Source organism: Staurois parvus, unplaced genomic scaffold (assembly GCF_062004578.1).
Source record: "Staurois parvus isolate SC_StPar_1 unplaced genomic scaffold, SC_StPar_1.0 ptg000694l, whole genome shotgun sequence".
NCBI classification, from domain to species: domain Eukaryota; kingdom Metazoa; phylum Chordata; class Amphibia; order Anura; family Ranidae; genus Staurois; species Staurois parvus.
The window spans coordinates 2,030,899-2,048,053 of record NW_028318490.1 but is presented as its reverse complement, the minus strand read 5'-3'; the positions used below and the strand labels follow the sequence as shown (position 1 = coordinate 2,048,053).

General features: G+C 44.4%; 1 protein-coding gene across 2 annotated transcripts in view; it reads left to right on the top strand.

The window, feature by feature from the left end:
- The window catches only part of ATL3 (atlastin GTPase 3), a 109,393-nt gene that overhangs the window by 67,451 nt on the left and 24,787 nt on the right, over positions 1 to 17,155 (top strand). For both annotated transcript variants that reach the window (XM_089652793.1, XM_089652792.1), the window contains exon 6: positions 840 to 896. In XM_089652793.1, the coding sequence (XP_089508919.1) occupies positions 840 to 896 (57 nt within the window). The remainder of the gene's footprint in view (positions 1 to 839; positions 897 to 17,155) is intronic.

The following is a 17,155-nucleotide window of genomic DNA, read 5'->3' as shown; positions in this document are numbered from 1 at the left end:
CTCCTGAACAGTGTTTATCAATCTCAAGAGACTATGGTGTCCATTTATGAACCAGCAGTAATAGATCGCTGCTCAGTTCTCTGGCATTCTCGGAGAACACAGTTCTCCTGTGAATGCCGTTTATGAAGCATATGTAGATCAGTTCTCCAAACGAAGGGAGAACGATCTACAAGCGCTGGAAAACGGCTGATTTACTATAATCTCGCGAGATTACAGTAAAAGATCAGTTTACTAAGCAGAGGTAAATTATCGCTGCTTAGTTTGCGGTCCCTCAGATTCTCCAGCTCTGGGCTGGAGAATCTGGAGAGAGAACACAGATCTCCAGTGAAGAGCTGAACATGTTCTCCTGAGTGTTATAAACTGTGAATGGCCAGAGAATAGCTGCGATCCTCTAAATCGCAGCTATTCTCTATGTCATAAAAGGACACCTATGTTGCTAAACTTGCATTCCTACACTGACAAACACTGCTCACATGAAGAAAAAATCGCGCCCCCCCCAAAATCTCTTCACTGTCTCTACTAAACCTGGTAGAGGTCAGCGGAATTCAATAGAACAGTGTTAGTGTCTGATGTCTTCTGTACAAGGGCAGCTTTTATGTATAATTCAGTTTGCCAACGGTTACTTTAAAGCTGCGTTAGTGTCTTACTATGTAAGGCTTCATTAATTTCCATGAAAAATAATGTGTTATTGGATGTGAAAAATCAAGTATAGGGCAAGAGTACAAAACTGAGACTTTAGTATACAGAAGTTTAGTGGGTGTACAGTATGAAGCTTATTAATGTTTAGAGGAACTCAAGATATAAGGGTTCATGTTTTCATTTCTCTTGACATTCTTCAGCTTTTTACTGAATATGGACGACTGGCTATGGATGAGATCTTCTTGAAGCCCTTTCAAGTAAGAATTTAGCAAGATGTTAATCTGAGATTAAATAATTTTGCAATTCGTATTATTATTATTATTATTAGAAAAAGCGTGCCTGTTCAAAAATGAATAGTTTAGGGATATTACAAACCGTGCTGATGAACTGTTAGGCAAGCCATAGATGATTTGTTTTTCTTTCCTGCAACCACGTGTCCAGGGAGCAGAGAAACACAGCTGCTTCCATTGTGTACTAGTGTGCAGATTTGTTTTGTCTTTTTGGTTTTTTTTATGCCCTGTTTCACATTAACTGTGGTTCATGATAAGTTATTTAATGCCTTCCCTCACCAAGTAGTCCATCTTATCTTTCTTTACAATTTTTGGTAGACTGAAGTGAACAAAGTGGAGAACTTTATCTGTATTGTTCCCCTAAAATGCTAGATTTTACCAGTAGGTGGCACTGCTGGTTAAACCTGTGATTGTAGTAGTCCCTGAGCCCAGTAGAACCCATGTACAAACTGTAGATGCATACCCCATTTGTCCTTGTAAAACTGTTTTTACAACTACAAAATAAGTGCTAACATCCTATATTCTTCGCTTTTCTATATGCATAAATGACATAAGCATCTTTTGGCTACTTAAAGGTGCCCTGCTGGCTCCCAGATTTGACTAACTGGTTTCTGTATTGTGCATTTTGTCCAGCCACTGCATCTTTTATTATATTTAGAAAAACTGGGTCAGCAGTTTAAAATTTATATGTAAAAAAATGCATTTTAATAGTCCCATGATTTAAAGCGGAACAGCACTGAAAACAAAGCTGCTGTTTGATTACTTTTAATATTCAGAGCAAGCTCACCCATCCATTCATGTCTCCTTACTTTATTTTACTGGTAAGTCACTTTGAAAAACACCCCCCTAGCATTTCTGGCTGTGGCCATCTTGAGTAAGGGCAGATGATTCTTGTAGCATTTACTTCCTGGAATCCATCTGCCCTTAGCTCAGACATGCAAGCAGGTGAGTGTGCTTAGATAAGAAAACCCCTCTTCCATACTGAAGACTCTTGGGATGCATGACATCATTTGCCTAGGCATAGAAGCCGGGAAGTAACTAAAGAAATGTAAAAAAAAATAATTTAAAAACAAGTAAATACAGTTGGTTACATATACAGTGGGGCAAAAAAGTATTTAGTCAGCCACCAATTGTGCAGGTTCTCCCACTTAAAAAGATGAGAGAGGCCTGTAATTGGCATCATAGGTAGACCTCAACTATGAGAGACAAAATGAGAAAAAAAATCCAGACAATCACATTGGCTGATGTGGAAAGAATTTATTTGCAAATTATGGTGGAAAATAAGTATTTGGTCAATATCAAAAGTTCATCTCAATACTTTGTTATATATCCTTTGTTGGCAATGACAGAGGTCAAACATTTCCTGTAAGTCTTCACAAGCTTGGCACACACTGTTGCTGGTATGTTGGCCCATTCCTCCATGCAGATCTCCTCTAGAGCAGTGATGTTTTGGGGCTGTCGCTGGGCAACACGGACTTTCAACTCCCTCCAAAGGTTTTCTATGGGGGTCGAGAATTGGAGACTGGCTAGGCCACTCCAGGACCTTGAAATGCTTCTTACGAAGCCACTCCTTCGTTGCCTGGGCGGTATGTTTGGGATCATTGTCATGTTGGAAGACCCAGCCATGTTTCATCTTCAATGCCCTTGCTGATGGAAGGAGGTTTGCACTCAAAATCTCACGATACATGGCCCCATTCATTCTGTCCTGTACATGGATCAGTTGTCCTGGTCCCTTTGCGGAGAAACAGCCCCAAAGCATGATGTTGCCACCCCCATGCTTCACAGTAGGTATGGTGTTCTTTGGATGCAACTCAGCATTCTCTCTCCTCCAAACACGACGAGTTGTGTTTCTACCAAACAGTTCTATTTTGGTTTCATCTGACCATATGACATTCTCCCAATCCTCTTCTGGATCATCCAAATGCTCTCTAGCAAACTTCAGACGGGCCCGGACATGTACTGGCTTAAGCAGGGGGACACGTCTGGCACTGCAGGATCTGAGTCCCTGGTGGCGTAGTGTGTTACTGATGGTAGCCTTTGTTACGTTGGTCCCAGCTCTCTGAAGGTCATTCACTAGGTCCCCCCGTGTGGTCCTGGGATTTTTGCTCACCGTTCTTGTGATCATTTTGACCCCACGGGGTGAGATCTTGTGTGGAGCCTCAGATCGAGGGAGATTATCAGTGGTCTTGTATGTCTTCCATTTTCTAATTATTGCTCCCACAGTTGATTTGTTCACACCAAGCTGCTTGCCTATTGCAGATTCAGTCTTCCCTGCCTGGTGCAGGTCTACAATTTTTTGTTTCTGGTGTCCTTCGACAGCTCTTTGGTCTTCACCATAGTGGAGTTTGGAGTGTGACTGTTTGAGGTTGTGGACAGGTGTCTTTTATACTGATAACAAGTTCAAACAGGTGCCATTGATACAGGTAATGAGTGCAGGACAGAGGAGCCTCTTAAAGAAGAAGGTACAGGTCTGTGAGAGCCAGAAATCTTGCTTGTTTGTAGGTGACCAAATACTTATTTTCCACCATAATTTGCAAATAAATTCTTTCCAAATCAGCCAATGTGATTGTCTGGATTTTCTTTCTCATTTTGTCTCTCATAGTTGAGGTCTACCTATGGTGCCAATTACAGGCCTCTCTCATCTTTTTAAGTGGGAGAACTTGCACAATTGGTGGCTGACTAAATACTTTTTTGCCCCACTGTATATATGGACACAGGCACATAATGTTCATACTTTTGGTTCTGTATGCCACCAAAATCAATTAAAACGAAACAATCCAAATGAATTTGAAGTGCAGTCTTTCAGCTTTAATTCAAGGGGTTGAACAAAAATATCAAGTACAAATTTTAGGAACTGCAACCATTTTTATACACAGTCCCTCCATTTTCAGGGGCTCAAATGTAATTGTACAAAAAATATAATCATAAATAAAATGTACATTTTTAATAATTTGTTGAGAATCCTTTACTGGCAATGACTGCCTGAAGTCTGGAACCCATAGACATTACCAAAGACTGGGTTTCCTCCTTTCTGATGCTTTGCCAGGCTCTAACTGCAGCTGTCTTCAGTTGTTCTTTTTGTGGGTCTTTCTGCCTTTAGTTTTGCCTTCAGCAAGTCAAATGCATGCTCAGTTAGGTTGAAATCAGGTGATTGACTCGGCCATCGCAGAATATTCCACTTCTTTTCATTCAAAAGCTCCTGGGTTGCTTTTGCAGTGTGTTTTGGATCATTGTACATCTGTACTGTGAAGCATCGGCCAATCAATTTTGCTGCATTTGGCTGAATCTGGGCTGACAGTATATTTCTAAACACTACAGAATTCAATCGGCTGCTTCTGTCACATCATCAATTAACACCAATGACCCAGTGCCACTGGAAACCATGCATGCCCATGCCATCACACTGCCTCCACCATGTTTTACAGATGACATTTTGTGCTTTGGATCATGAGCTACTTCTCCACACTTTTTTCTTCCTGTCATTCTGGTACAGAATAATCTTAGTTTTATCCATCCAAAGAATGCTTTTCCAGAACTGGCCTGGCTTTTTTAGATGTTTTTTGGCAAAGTCTAATCTGGCTTTTCTATTCTTCAGGCTTATGAATGGTTTGCACCTTGTGATGAACCCTCTGTATTTGCTCTCGTGAAGTCTTCTCTTGATTGTAGACTTTGAAAATTATATACTCACCTCCTGGAGAGTGTCCTTCACTTGTCTGGATGTTGTGAATGGGGTTTTCTTTACTATAGAGAGGATCCTGTGGTCATCCACCAATGTTGTCTTTCGTGGACGTCCATGCCTTTATATGTTGCTGAGGTCACAAGTGCGTTCTTCTTTTCTCAGAATGTACCAAACTGTTGATTTGGCCACTCCTAATGTTGCTGCTATCTCTCTGATGGATTTGTTTAGTTTTTGAAGCTTTACAATGGCCTGTTTCACTTGCATGAACAGCTCCTTTGAACACATGATGTAGGTTCACAGCAATAGATTCCAAATGCAAATATCACACGAAGACTGGCCATACACTATACAATTTTCTTACAGTTTTTTGTCCAATTTCTGCCCAATTTCCTTTAGATTTACCTCCAACTATGTAGTGCAAGAGCCTGCCTAATTGGATACATTTGAAAGTGTTGTTTAGGTTTGACCTCTTATTGTTTGGTTTTTGGTAAGTCTAAACCAAATTTCTCAAGAAAATTGTATAATGTATGGCCAGCTTTAGAATCATCTCCAGACCTGCTTAATTGATGAAGAAATGACGAAGGCGTAGCCCACACCTGGCCATGAAACGGCGTTTGATTCAATTGTCCAATTACTTTTGGTCCCTTGAAAAAGGAGGGATGGCTACTCTTTAAGAGCTGTAATTCCTAAACCCTTCCTCCAATTTGGATGTACATACCCTCAAATTAAACCTGAGAGTGTGCACTTTCAACCCATATCCATTCTATAACTATAGCTTGAGTATGTTTTGGTAAATACCTGCAAAAGAATAAAATTGTGCCGGTGTCCAAATATATATGGACCTAACTGTATTTACTAATTCTACTGATGATAGCAGCATAGGGATTAAAAATAGTCGATGTTGATTGAGAAAGTGAAGTTCCTCTTTAACAACAATGTATTTTTGTTTGCATTGCTTATTTTTGACAGTTATCTTGAATAACGGGATCTGCTGAAGCTTCTTGGTCTATACTTTTTATACTTCTAAGACTTATGAATGCGCGGTGAATGTATTCTTATTATTTTTATTTAAGATGTGTTTTTTAAATATATATATATATATATATATATTATACTGCAGCTATTTAATCTAGATTTTGTCTTTTTTTGTGTTGTCTAGCTTTGTGTCAAACTCTGAAAATACACATACAAATAAGGCCTCCTGCACACTGGCATATTTATGCAGCCAGCGCATTCCAGCGGCAAGAATCAGCAGATTCTTGCCGCTGCAATGACTGGGGCATGCAAATAGCAGATGCTCAGCCTACTTACTGTAAACTAATGACAGGCTGAAGGTGACTGTCATTCACATGCAACTGCACATAGAACAGTTAGCGGTTAGATGGATTTCCGAGCTGGACTTATATCCCTAACCACAACTAACTGCTCTGGGTGTGGTTACATGCGAACAGCAGCAGCTGCTGTCAGCCTGTCATTCATGTTAAAAGGCAGAGAGGTTGCTGTTATTCATATGTGACAGTCATTCCAGCCACAAATTCCCCCTCCCGGACGTGTTTCCCAAGCCTCAGCTGGAAATTAAGGCTCTAGGCATCCTTTTCTGCCCTGGGGATTACCGCAAACGAAATTGGGAGCACAGGCTGGAGGATGCCACCTGGAAGGTGTCCTTAAGGGAAAGAGTGAGCCTTGTCAAAACGTACCTGATGCCTGAGTTTTTGTATGTCAGCTACGTATGTCTTATGCCAGCCTCTCTCTATGCACGGGTCTGTAGTCTGTTCTTCCTGCTACTGTGGGGGAACAGACTTAATCTGATCAAGAGGAAGGTCACGTATCTATGGAGAGAGGTAGGTGGGTTGGACATGGTCCACCCAGTAGTGTTTTACAATACAATTTTTGTTCAGCACAAATTGCAGTCCAACTTTAAGGATGAGCGAGCCCTCTCTGTGGGAACGGTCATGCAATGTTTGGCTGCTGCTGTTCTTGAGTGAGTGGCAGGGGGTAGGTAGGCCTGGTGATCTGAGAAGAGCACATCGGTACCACCTGTCCTATGTCCCACAAGCTGTGAAGGTGCTGAGGCGGTGGCGGATAACTGCTCTTGAGGTAGGGTCCACCGGTTGGCGTGAGCTATATCAGAGGATCATGTCCTCGGACATTTTGAAGCCACTGGCCTTGAGAGACTGCCTTGACAGTGTCCTCAGGGAGGGGCTAGCTCTCCTGAATTCTCCTAGAACTCCTCCTAAGTTTTGGGATCTCGCAAGGGAGGTCCTCGGGAGGTTCTTCCATGGATGACTTTATGTCCGTGCGAACCTGAAATACAGGAACCTGGAGGACAGGGCCTGTCCTGAGCCGGAATGTGGTGGGGCACTGGAGACCATGGACCACTTCTTGGTCCAGTGCCCTTTCAATGCGGAGGTTCACAGGGGGTAGGGGATGCCATTGGCTATCCCCGCTTCTCCTCTCTGTCTCTTCCTGAGCGGGTGTACGGCAACTTTAGGGTGAGGAGAGGTTTTCAGTTATCCACCCTTTAGTTAGTGTAGTTGTGCTCTTCTTCACATGGCGCACACGGTGTCTTCTGTCCACTAGGGGCAAAATTCTGTCAGTCCATGAGGTGGTGGGGGACACTGTCAGTGAGTTGGTGAAGGTGAGGAATCTTGAAAGGAGCAGGGTTGGGCCGGAAAGGAGTGCCTGTTTATGGAAGGGTTTCCACTTCCAGCCTCCTTAGGTGCCAACGCTTCCCCTTGTGGTGTTAGTCGTCTATCCTATCACACCCGCAGATTTTGTACACTCTACTTCTGATTTGTAATAGGGCTGCAGACATCTAAAAACTTATATGCTCTGCCTTGGCCTGGGTAGGTTTGGATTTGTGTTTTCTGCTTGGTATGCTCCTTGAATTAAGAGGCATAACTTCATGTGCATCCAGTTGCACATATTTTCGTTACCATATGTATAGACTTGAGTGTTAGAAACCAGAACACACTGTGAGAATACACAGTAGCCTTGGCCAGGTATAGGGGCTGTAAAAACGCCCATTTGTGTAGCAGGGCACTGTGTATGGTTTTTGTTGGAATGGTTTCTTTCAAATCTTTCAGTTTAAGTACGAAGTATAAGTTTTATGCTGGTATGGTTTGTCTTTACATACCAGTGACATAGTGTGATGTTATGCAATGTTAAGCTGTCTGAAAGTAGCAGTTTTATAATAAAAATAATTCCAGCCACAAGAATCTGCTGGCTGTATGTACTGTATTTTTCGCTCCATAAGATGCACCTAGGTTTTAGAGGCAGAAAACAGGAAAAAAAAATTCTGAACTAATGGACTGCAGACATAGTACAGGAGATGACCAGAGACTGCGGACATAGTAGAGGAGATGAACAGAGACTGCAGACATAGTACAGGAGATGACCAGAGATTGCGGACACAGTACAGAGATGACCAGAGACTGCGGACACAGTACAAGAGATCACCAGAGACTGCGGACACAGTACAGGAGATGACCAGAGACTGCGGATACAGTACAGGAGATGACCAGAGACTGCGGACACAGTACAGGAGATGACCAGAGACTGCGGACACAGTACAGGAGATGACCAGAGACTGCGGACACAGTACAGGAGATGACCAGAGACTGCGGACACAGTACAGGAGATGACCAGAGACTGCGGACACAGTACAGGAGATGACCAGAGACTGCGGACACAGTACAGGAGATGACCAGAGACTGCGGACACAGTACAGGAGATGACCAGAGACTGCGGACAGTACAGGGATGACCAGAAACTGCGGACATGGTACAGGAGATGACTGCTGACCTTTGGGGAGGGGGGGGAGCGGGTACCTGAATTTGACAGGTACCCGCCCTTACGTCCGCGGATTTGTACTTTGATCTTACCTGTTCCTCTATCCAGCCGCGCGCTGTCTACCCGGCTTCTGTAGTGTGAGCGCTCGGCGGACAGCCGGATGCCCGGTGCGCATGAGCGAGAAGCGCTGCGCTTTGTGATTGGTCCGGCGGCTTCTGGGATCTGTCATGTGTCCCAGGTACCGCCTTACCATTCACAAAGAGCACCGCTTCTTGCGCATGCGCACTTGGGACCTGGCTGTCACGCACACTACAGAAGCCGGGAAGACAGCGCGCCGCTGGATAGAGGAACAGGTAAGGTCCCACTGCAGAGCTCTGCGGCCGGCCCGGTATTCTGACACGGCGGCGGTGGAAATACCGGACCGGCCGCTCCATATTCGCTCCATAAGACGCACTGACATTTCCCCCCCTTTTTTGGGGGGGAAAAAGTGCGTCTTATGGAGCGAAAAATACGGTAAATGGCTGTGTGAAAGAGGACTAAGCATTTAATTGTACTTTGTGCATATGACAATGTATGTGAACGTAATCTATTAACCACTTCCCGTCCGGCCGCTGTTTATAAACGGCAGGACGGGACACCTACAGCAGCGGGTTGCCGTCTCTAAACGGCACCTTGTATTTGAGGCTCGTGCGCGGCTCCTAGAGCGCGCACCCGCGAGCCCGACGATCGCCGAGTCCGACGGACACGGTGGATTACGTGACATGGTATGGGACCAATGAAATCGGTCCCATACCATGTGATCAGCTGTGTCCAATAAGGACACAGCTTAAGTGTAAACAAAAGCCGCATGGTGCGGCTTCCGCCTCCTTCTCCTCTCACGGAGTTGTCTGTGAGAGGAGAAACAGCGAAGAAGAGGCAGTAGTTAACTGCCCTCCACCTCAGTGACACCTGATCGCCCCTAAAGTGTCCCTGATCGCCCCTAAAGTGTCCCTGATCGCCCCTAAAGTGTCCCTGATCGCCCCTAAAGTGTCCCTGATCGCCCCTAAAGTGTCCCTGATCGCCCCTAAAGTGGCCCTGATCGCCCCCACAAGTGGCCCTGATCGCCCCCACAAGTGGCCCTGATCGCCCGCAAGTGGCCCTGATCGCCCGCAAGTGGCCCTGATTGCCCCAAGTGGCCCTGATTGCCCCAAGTGGCCCTGATTGCCTCCAAGTGGCCCTGATCGCCCCCAAGTGGCCCTGATCGCCCACAAGTGGTCCTGATCGCCCACAAGTGGCCCTGATCGCCCACAAGTGGCCCTGATCGCCCAACAAGTGGCCCAGCAGTGTCCCTGATTGTCAGTGTCCCTGATCACCACATAGTGGCCCAGCAGTGTCCCTGATCGCCACAGTGTCCCTGATCGTCACAGTGTCCCTGATCGCCGCAGTGGCCAAGCAGTGTCCCTGATCGTCACAGTGTCCCTGATCGCCGCAGTGGCCAAGCAGTGTCCCTGATCGTCACACAAGTGGCCCAGCAGTATCGCCGCAGTGGCCAAGCAGTGTCCCCGATTGCCACACAAGTGGCCCAGAAGTGTCCCTGATTGCTGCAGTGGCCCAGCAGTGTCCCTGATCACCGCAGTGTCCCTGATTGCCGCACAAGTGGTCCAGCAGTGTCCCTGATCGCCGCAGTGGCCCAGCAGTGTCCCTGATCACCGCAGTGTCCCTGATTGCCGCACAAGTGGTCCAGCAGTGTTCCTGATCGCCACAGTGTCCCTGATTGCCGCACAAGTGGTCCAGCAGTGTCCCTGATTGCCGCAGTGTCCCTGATTGCCGCAGTGGCCCAGCAGTGTCCCTGATCGCCACACAAGTGGCCCAGCAGTGTCCCTGATCACCACACAAGTAACCCAGCATTGTCCCCGATTGCCGCACAAGTGGTCCAGCAGTGTCCCTGATCACCGCAGTGGCCCAGCATTGTCCCTGATCACCGCAGTGTCCCTGATTGCCGCACAAGTGGTCCAGCAGTGTCCCTGATCGCCGCAGTGGCCCTGATTGCCGCAGTGGCCCAGCAGTGTCCCTGACCACCACACAAGTGGCCCAGCAGTGTCCCTGATCACCGCATTGGCCCAGCAGTGTTCCTGATCACCACACAAGTGGCCCAGCAGTGTCCCTGATCACCGCATTGGCCCAGCAGTGTTCCTGATCACCACACAAGTGGCCCAGCAGTGTCCCTGATCGCCGGATAAGTGGTCCAGCAGTGCCCCTGATCACCGAAGTGTCCCTGATCACCGCAGTAGTCCAGCAGTGTTTCTGATTGCCACACAAGTGGCCCAGCAGTGTCCTGATCATCGCAGTGGCCCAGCAGTGTCCCTGATCGCCGCAGAAGTGGTCCAGCAGTGTCCCTGATCGCCGCAGTGTCCCAGCAGTGTCCCTGATCACCGCAGTGTCCACGATTGCTGCACAAGTGGTCCAGCAGTGTCCCTGATCACCGCAGTGTCCCTGATTGCCGCAGTGGCCCATATCACCACACGAGTGGCCCAGCAGTGTCCCTGATCACCACACAAGTGGCCAGCAGTGTCCCTGATCGCCGGACAAGTGGTCCAGCAGTGCCCCTGATCACCGCAGTGTCCCTGATCACCGCAGTTGCCCAGCAGTGTTTCTGATCGCCACACAAGTGGCCCAGCAGTGTCCTGATCATCGCAGTGGCCCAGCAGTGTCCATGGTCGCCGCACAAGTGGTCCAGCAGTGTCCCTGATCGCCACAGTGTCCCTGATCGCCACACAAGTGGCCCAGCAGTGTCCCTGATCACCGCAGTGGCCCAGCAGTGTCCCTGATCACCATACAGTGGCCCAATCAGTGTCCCTGATCACCTTACAGTGTGCCTGTCCATAAAGTGTCCCTGATCTCTGCCACACCAGTGGATCCTGTTCACTGCCATCGTCTGTGAGGAGAGAGATCCAGTACAGCTAACTGTGAGTAATTTTCAGCCTTTGCACAGAGTTTACACACACTCACAAAACTTTGCCAGCCACCTCACTGTATCTCTGATTTTTTCCCAACAGTGACTAGTGTGACCCAACTGCAGCCAGATATCTGTCCCTCACTGCAACACCATCCTGATCACTGCCATACCAGTGGGTCCTGATCAGTGTCAAAAATATGGCCAAAAGATCATATACAAGCGAGGAGGCATTTCAAATTCTGAGTATGACAGATGAGAGTGACGGAGAGCTTAAAACATACCTTGGGGTGTTTGCTTTCCAAAATGGGGTCTTTTTGTGGATAATTCCATTGTCCTGATGCTCCAGGACCTCCAAAACAGCAATAGGTAGTTAAGAAATTAGATGTGCGATCTTTGCCCTTAGAACGCTAACAGGTGCTTATTGGATGTGGAACCCCTGTATGTGGCCAGACTGTGAAAAAGTCTCACACATTTGGTATCACCATATTCAGGAAGAGTTAGAGAATGTGTTTTGGGGTGTAATTTTAAGTATGCCTATGCAGTGTATTAGAAATATCTCATAGATTGACAACTTTGTGTAGAAAAAAATACATTTTCATTTTCTTTTCGCATTTTCCAAAAACTTGTGGCAAAAAATGAAGTCTTCAGAAGACTCTGCATGCCTCTTAAAACATACCTTGGGGTGTTTGCTTTCCAAAATGGGGTCATTTTGTGGATAATTCCCTTGCCCTGATGCTCCAGGACCTCCAAAACGGCAATAGGTAGTCAAGAAATTAGATGTGTAATTTTTGCCCTTAGAACGCTAACAGGTGCTTATTGGATGTGGAACCCCTCTATGTGGCCAGACTGTGAAAAAGTCTCACACATTTGGTATCGCCATATTCAGCAGGAGTTAAAGAATGCGTTTTGAGGTATCATTTTAAGTATGCCTATGCTGTGTAATAGAAATATCTCATAGATTGACAACTTTGCGTAAAAAAAAATACATTTTCATTTTCTTTTCACATTTTCCAAAAACATTTGGCAAAAAATGAAGTCTTCAGAGGACTCCCCATGCCTCTTAAAACATACCTTGATGTGTTTTCTTTCGAAAATGGGGTCATTTTGTGGGTAATTCAATTGTCCTGGTGCTCCAGGACCTCCAAAACTGTGATAGACAGTCAAGAAATTAGATGTGTAATTTTTGCCCCTAGAACGCCTAAGGGTGCTTATTGGATGTGGGGCCCTTCTATGTGGTTAGGCTGTGAAAAAGTTTTACACATGTGGTATCGCCATACTCAGGATGAGTAGCAGAATGTGTTTTGGGGTGTAATTGCAAGTATGCCTATGCCGTGTGAGAGAAAGAACTTGTTAAATGACAACTTTGTGGGAAAAAAAAAAAGAATTTTTTTTACTTTCATCATTTCCTTAAAAAATTGGCAAAAAATGACAACTTCAAAAAACTCCCCATGCCTCTCATTAAATACCTCAGACTGTCTACTTTCCAAAAAGGGGTCGTTTGGGGGGTATTTGTACTGTCCCGGCATTTTAGGGCCCCAAGAAATTATATAGGTAGTCCGTGCATCAGGATTGATACATTTTCAAATATATCAAATATATATACCGTGGTCTGTGGACTCTATAACTTTCACAAAGACTAAATAATACACACTGATTTGGGTTATGTCTACCAACAAAATGTAGCACAATGGATTTTGGCCTAAATTTATGAAGAAAGTATATTTATTTGCAAAATTTAATATCAAATACTAAGAAAAACATGTTTTTTTTCAAAATTTTCAGTCTTTTTTCATTTTTCTAGCAAAAAATAAAAACCCCAGTGATGATTAAATACCACCAAATTAAAGCTCTATTTGTTTGAAAAAAATGATAATAATTTCATTTAGATACAGTGTTGTATGCCTGAGTAATTGTCATTCACAATGTGAGAGCGCTGAAAGCTGAAAATTGGCCTGGACAGGAAGGGGGTAAAAGTGTCCGGACAGGAAGTGGTTAAAAACACTGCCAGAAAAGTTAAAATCTCCCTTAGAAGTCAGGATAGCGAATGCCTGTAATCATGCAACATCATGTGGAATGTATTAAAGGACCTTTTCCTATACCCTTTAATACTGGTTCCTTTGGACTTGTTGCTACATGTGAAGCTGTGGGGTAATTTATTTGAATGGAAAAAGAGCCTTACTGTCTCCTGTTTTATGTATAAAGTAGATCCCAACAATTGTTAGAACTGGTAGTTGTACACAGAAGTGATTTCCAGTTGGTTCTCGGCGCTAAATAAATCATGAATCTAATTTAACCTAAGAAGAGAGGGATTACAAGTAAAGCAAAATGTATTGCTGCAGAAAGTTGTTTTTATACATTGAATGTTGATGTTCAATTGCACTACAGCTTAGTGGAACTGAAGTTATATACCTGACTTTTTAATTGCAGTGACAGGCTTCACATATAGACGAGTTTAACTTTATGTTTAATGCCTTGGCCTTCCCTGACTCAACAAACCAAACAGAAAACCGTGTTCATGTAGGTAACCTCAAACCAAGGAAAAAAAGAAGAGAAGCTGCTTCTCACTTTCAAAAAAAAAAAAATGATTCTGTAGTAAAACGCATGTTAAAGACCATAGTAGATGCATATAACAATAAAATAATTCTCCCTTCTCATCATTCCTCAAGTGACAAGGTGCCCTTTCTTAGTATTCCTCCTTCCATTGACATTGCAGTGTTTATCATCAGGTGGACACAGGTTCTGCATGATTGCTGTGTCATAGGACAATACTGTATCCTGATAGCTGGCAGCAGCTCTCAGAGTACCCGAACAGTAGCTGCATCTTATTGGATGCAGCCACTGTTTGGCCAGCAATTGTTCAACCAAAGAATGTCGGACATGAGGGGGTCAACAGGCCACCCAATAATCCGACTCCTAATGAACCGGCCAAAATGTGAACAGTGTATGGCCAGCTTAAGGGCCTGTTCACATGAATGCAAATACACATGAATGGGCACACATCATAAAATATGCCTGGGAGCTCAATCTGGTAAATAAATCTGCCCATAGGACTGTAATGGCAGAATACACTGATATAGGTATAAGCCTGTAAACGCCTGTGCTTGTGTTTACACACGTATATGTGTATGGCTGTAATTTCCCTAACACTAAACTTCATATATTTTATGCTGTATGCCCATTCATGTATTTGCATCGTGTGCATGAACCCTTCTTCTAGTTCTCCACAGCTAGGTCTAGGGCACGCCAGAGGATTTAGATTACAGACTTCAGGAGTATAGAGCTACCCCTGCTGGCTTGTTTTTATAAGGAACACACTGTGTTGCTAGGACCTTGATTTTGATTCTACGTGACTCACTGAATTGAAACAAACATGGAGGATTAAAGTGTTTTGGTTTTTTTTTTTTAGACCTTTAACCCCCATTCACACCGATGCTACTTGTCATGCAATTTGACAGTTCAAATTGCACGACAAGTCGCACCCTATGGTCGGCAGTGGAATTGGAGTCGCACTGATTTGAAAAGCAGTTCCTACACTGCTTTTGCTGATTTTTGGTGCTACTTGCATTATCATCTGTGCATGAAGTCACATAGATGTCTTACAAGTCGCACCGACATGCGTCTTTGAAATCATGCAACTTCAAGTTAAGTCACACAATTTCAAAGTCCTATTCAGTGTGAACCAGGGCTTAGACTGGCTGAACTCTTGTGCCAATATTGTAATGAGATCCTACACGTTTAGCCTCCCCCATATTCACATCCTGACACCTTTACATAAAGGTAAATTGTTTCTTGAATGAGGATAATGTTACCTTAATTTATGATGTAACTTCCAACAAAAAAATTGCTCAGTGAGCATACAAAAATACATTTGTCATATATAGGTGTTTATGATCTATTCTAGATCCATGTTTCTTAACATTTTTTTTTTAGACAAGACACACTTTAAAATAGTGAACTCTCGAGGCACACTATTCTGACATGCAAAAAACTAAACTAATAGGTTTACCTATCTTGGCAGCATCCACACACGGGCCACCCAGCATTAGGGGTTATTTATTCCTCCACACTGGTACTGATTTAGTATTCTGGCTTTTCTATTCTCCCTTTAATGTCTCTTCCTCTCTCTTTGCCAATGAGACCCCAGTACTGACAAAGAGGGGCAAATAAGAATGATGCGCAGGTGCTTGATGTCCTCCCTATCAACCAATGATGGCATCAGTTGTTAGGATGCTAGTGGCTGACCCACACAGTGCCCAAGGTTGTAATGCTGCGCAATAAAAACGTGGCTGTGTGAAAAAAAAATGCAGACTGGACCTTGACTTGTTTACAGTTTATGAGCAATTTGGGGCAGTTTTTGTAGGCATTTTGTAAAGGTACCCCTGAAGAACACAAAAGGCACCCCGGAGGGGCTGATCTAGATTTCACAGTTTATGCAGCATGCTTGCTGAGCAACTGCAGGGATAAAAATCTATCACAATAAAATGTGTACGTTTCTTTCATTTTGCGTTTTTCCCTGACGAAGAACACTGCACTGAGAGGACAGAGAGAAATAAATTTTTGGGTTGCAGTGCTGACTGAAAGCAAATCATGCGTGTGTTACCTCATGTACAGTACATATGAGTAAGGTGGCTACACTCATATGTACTGTACACTTTATATAGTAAAAATGATTCCCTAAAATGCATATCTGTTCAAGGCCTTTGACTTTCATGCTGATTTGGGAAATATTATTACCTAGCTTCTTTCACAGATGAGTTATTTCCAAGCACACACCTATATTCCTTGCTGTCTTTTATCATATACAGAAAGCTAGCTGCATCCAAGTGTCATTATTAAGCTCAGTGGGGCTTCTTTATCATAATTACAGTTATTTTCATACCTGCTTTGGAAGGCTGAATTTGATGACATAGCAAAAAAAAGAAAAAAGTTTAGTGTAGATTCATGAAGCCGACCAACCACCTTACGTGTGAGAAGTTCTGTGAAATCTTGCAGTTTGTACAGATTTCATTTTAGATTAATATTACCAAACATCCTGATTTTAATACAGTTTCAGTGTTGAATTATAACATTTGTTTGTTCACCAATATGTTTAATTTGTGGACCCAAATTGCTTTGCCCAGGTTCTCTTCAAAGCTTCAAGAGGCAAGCTTTGATCAAGACAGCCAAATTATTTCTGGGAGTGGATTTGTGAAGTACTTTTTAAACACTCCCAGGTGATTAGACCTTATTTTCAGTCTGAACTTGTTTTAATTTTATTTACATCTTTGCTGTACAGCTAACAGAATATTTGGGAAATGCAGTGCTTGGAGAAAGTCTGAATATAATTTAAGCTGACCTCTACATTTAAGTCCAGTGTAGGTGAAACATGTCGTCCCACTGACACTAACAATGGGGCACTGTTCCTCCCACTGACACCAACAATGGGGCACTATTTCACCCACTGACAATAGCAGTGGGGCATCATTCCTCCCACTGATGCCAATGATGGGGCACTATTCCTCCCACTGATGCCAATGATGGGGCACTATTCCTCCCACTGATGCCAATGATGGGGCACTATTCCTCCCACTGATGCCAATGATGGGGCACTATTCCTCCCACTGATGCCAATGATGGGGCACTATTCCTCCCACTGACACCGATGATGGGGCACTATTCCTCCCACTGACACCGATGATGGGGCACTATTCTTTTCCCTGATATGAACAATGGGGCACTATTCCTCCCACTGACAACAACAATGGGACACCATTCCTTCCATTGATGCCAATGATGGGGCACTCTTCCGTACCCAGATTCCAACAATGGGTCACTATCTCT